General features: G+C 45.7%; 1 protein-coding gene across 13 annotated transcripts in view; it reads left to right on the plus strand.

Annotated features, from left to right (window-relative positions):
• The window catches only part of eya1 (EYA transcriptional coactivator and phosphatase 1), a 70,465-nt gene extending 67,137 nt beyond the window's left edge, over positions 1-3,328 (plus strand). For 8 of the 13 annotated variants that reach the window (XM_062521322.1, XM_062521326.1, XM_062521328.1 and 5 more), the window contains one exon: positions 267-3,327. In XM_062521322.1, coding sequence (XP_062377306.1) covers positions 267-347 — 81 coding nt within the window. In that variant the 3' untranslated portion in view covers positions 348-3,327. Of the gene's footprint in view, positions 1-266 lie in introns of all 13 variants that reach the window. The other 5 variants (XM_062521324.1, XM_062521325.1, XM_062521332.1 and 2 more) reach the window with 2 other exon arrangements.
• Positions 3,329-3,670: the final 342 nt, after the last annotated feature.

The following is a 3,670-nucleotide window of genomic DNA, read 5'->3' on the forward strand; positions in this document are numbered from 1 at the left end:
GGCAACTTAAGGCCTTTAGTGGTTTAGTGGCCTTTAATGCACGAGTGCAGGGCAAGTTAAGGCCTTTAGTGAGAATAGTGGCCTTTAATGCACGAGTGCAGGGCAACTAGCAACAAAGCAGGAGTGATAAAGTGTCCACAGTGAACAGTGACTTTGGAGTAGCAGGTGAAAAGGTCAGATTTGATATTTCATGTTGTGAAATAAAGGTGTGTAGAGGCCACTCTAACCCCCCCCCTCTCTCTCTCTCTCTCTCTCCCTGTGTGTAGCACAACATGCCCTTCTGGCGGATCTCCAGTCACTCCGACCTGATGGCCCTTCACCACGCGCTGGACCTGGAGTACTTGTAGCACTGCGAACTGACCCGGAGCGGGAGCGGACCGGACCGGACCGAACTGGACCTGACCAGGCCCGCCTCACCAGACAGCCACGCCTCACGCCTGCATCTACTGCGACCTTTGCCCTCCGAACCACATCTCACTCACACACCCCTTCATCATGCCTTTCACAACACACACCCCCCCCTCCGCCCGCCGTCGCGTCAGAGGAGAGAGATGGAGGGTGGGGGAGGAGAGAGAGGGGGGGGGGGGGGGGACCTCCCACCTCTGGTGCCCCGTGTCTGCGTTCCTCGAAAAGAAAAAAAATCGAGATAAAAACTTGACTGAAAAAAAGGAGAGAGCGAAGGGAGAAAGGGGGGCAAGAAAAGAGAGCCTCTTCTGAGTGACAAGGTGGACGTGTTGACATATGGCCACGGTTCGTCTTAACCTCTTTTGCGTATCGGCGGAGAATGAATTTATGGCACTGCAGCTGCTGGTCCCTGCTTTACTGTGAATCGGCTTTTCTCTCTCTCTCTCTCTCCCTCACTCTCCCTGTCTCTAGCTCATTCACACTCTCTCTCTCTCTCTCCTTCTGTCTCTCTCTCTCTCTCACACTCTCGAAACAAAGCCATCAAAATGTTTTACGGCCCCTGTCTGTGCCGGGGCTCAGCAAGGGTTCACACCTGTGTAGAAATCAGAGCTACCGACGTCTCGGAACTCCGCCAGACTGACCCTCTCCACCGCCGCTGCCGCTGCCGCCACCTCAGCCGCCGCGCGGTTTTAATCCTCGACCCACAGCCTCCCCTCTTAACCCCTCTCTCTCTCTATCTCTCTCTCTCTCTCTATCTCTCTCTCTCTTTCTTCTGTCCTTCTCCCCCTCTCCTTCCCTCTTTCTGATGGTACACAGACAGACACAAGGCTCCAGTGGCTCGATCGGCCCGCCTCCCCCGTTTTGTCCACCACTCGGCCACTCGGTTGACCCTGGACGTTCCGGCGCTTCTTATTTATGAAAGCATCCCCCCTCTGGAGTGAGTGGTGTTTTTAGTCCCCACAAAGGTACCTCTGTGAAAGACTCGTGCCTTTTCTGCGTCAACTAAGTACTTTTGAATTCCACCTCACTGAGAAGTCTATGGAGGAAGAAAACGAAAAAGAGGATTTTCTAGTAATTTAAGAAAAAAAAAAAACTTTATTTACATTGCTGAGATAATCATGTACAGAAGAAATCTTTTTTTTTTTTTTTTTGGTGTGTGTACATTTGTAATCACTGGACTATTCCTTCCTATATTCATTTAGGTACATGCTGTTGAAAGTTGGCAATGCTTTTTCATTGAAGTACATAAAAACAGCACACTGGCACTTTGGCTTGTGCGCTAGGGGGCCTCAAAGTGTTGATGTGTTTAAGGGTTTTTGTTCATTAAAACAAATATTGTAGATAAAAAAAGGGATTTTTGTGATAACTTGTTCTGTCAAGACCAAAAGCATGGATGTCAAGTGTCAATGATTTCATTCTCATTTTGTTTTTTGTTTTGTTTCCTTCAGTGCCGTTGTCTCTCCCCTACATCTCTTTCTGCCTCTTCTCTCCTCTCTCTTGACAGAGGAAAAAGGTCTTGTATTTCTCTCTCTCTCTCTCTCTCTCTCTCTCTCTCTCTGAGAGGAGAAGAATGCGGGCTCTCTAGCCCTTTGGGTCAACATTTCATGCGGGGTGTGTCTCCACAGAAGTGTTCCAACTGTGAGAGCAGGAGGCTTTTAGACCAGGAGGTTAGCGTTAGCATTAGCATACAGCCTCAAAACTCAAGTCTGACCGAGCTGAAAACCGAGTGCAAGCAATGGATACTAAGCTTGACCGTAACAGGCTCCGAGGCTGTACGTGGATGTGTGTGTGTGTGTGTGTGTGTGTTTCTCACATTGACACCCCCCCCTTCCCCGCCCACCACCATCTTACGCCTGGATCTGAACCGTTTAACTCAGGTTAAACTTCAGCCTCCTTTATGGGCATAAAAACCTTACGTTATCTTTTATACTGGCGCTACAAAAAAACAGGAACTCTTGTACAGCAAGTGTAATTTTGTATGAAGTAGTCTTTTTATTTTGATTTTTTTGAAAAAGTAAAAAAAATGTGTTTCTGTGTCCATTTTGAAATCGCTGTAGTTGAAATTCATTGGAATTCATTACGCCTATTGATAGTGCTTAGGTTACTGTTGACTGGGGAATTCAAGGAGAAAATATATATATAGGTCTTGGACTTTTACAAAGCCACTACTCCATACAACGAGAAAAAAAAGGGAACCGAAAAAAAAGGACGAATGGGTTGAGAACATACATGTGCTATCGACTGTGAATTTCCTCTGCAAGAACCGACGCGATCTGTTTCTAATTCTCCTCTCCCCTCACGCAGTCACTGCTGCCGTGCTCTCCCAGGTGAGAGACCCCCCCCCCCTCCTCCCCCTCCCCCTCCCTCCCCTCCCGCTCTTAGGAACCTTTTTCTCAGCACATTCACAATTTCACTCCTGTGAACGAAAACTCTCTCTCTCTCTCTTTCTTTCTTTCCCCTGTTCACGGGGACTACATATTGCTGCTAGGTCAAGGTATCAGTAACAGTAGGCCTGAAAATGTTTTATAGATTTACACAGCATTTTTTTTTTATTTCAATGTTGCAATCATAATGCAAACTGGAAATAATTTACAGTACATGGGCCTCATTGGGGGAAACACAAAGGTTTGTTGTGTCCGCAAAAAAAATAAGATGTGTACAGATGTTTTTGACATTATTATTTGATTTGTGTTTAAATTAATAAAAATTGATTTGTGAACTGTTACACATACATTTCCCTCGTTGAAGTGATTGAAATGGTGCCTTTGACAATCCTCCCTGCTGAGCTGGAGATTCATAGAGTGCGCTGTGTCTGTTTCTGATTTGAAAGCATAGGGAACTGTGTTTACATGTGTGAACTGTGGAACCAAAGGCCACATCTCTCTCTTTCTCTCTCTCTCTTTCTCTCTCTCTCTCCCTCTCTCCCTTCCCCTCTCTCTCTTTCTCTGCCTCTTTCTCTGCTCTTTAAAATGTTAAGAAAGCTACTCACTCTATCGTTGCAAAAAAATAAGCAGATAAATGTTTACATGCGTATAGTACTTGCTTGTTATTGATTTGTGTAATTTATTGAATTTCTGACTGCATCTTTTCTAAGCTATTGTTCTTATTGCTCTGATGAATTGCTTGTACCACTTGTAGGGCTGTAGCATCCCTGTCTTTTTTTCTGCCTTTTCTGCATTTTGCTTCTTTCTGTTTTGAAGTTGTCTTTGCAGTTCTAATATATCCTTCCTCTCCCCTGCTCACGCTTTTGTGTTTTTACACTTGA

This window comes from Sardina pilchardus, chromosome 19 (assembly GCF_963854185.1).
Source record: "Sardina pilchardus chromosome 19, fSarPil1.1, whole genome shotgun sequence".
Lineage (NCBI taxonomy): Eukaryota > Metazoa > Chordata > Actinopteri > Clupeiformes > Clupeidae > Sardina > Sardina pilchardus.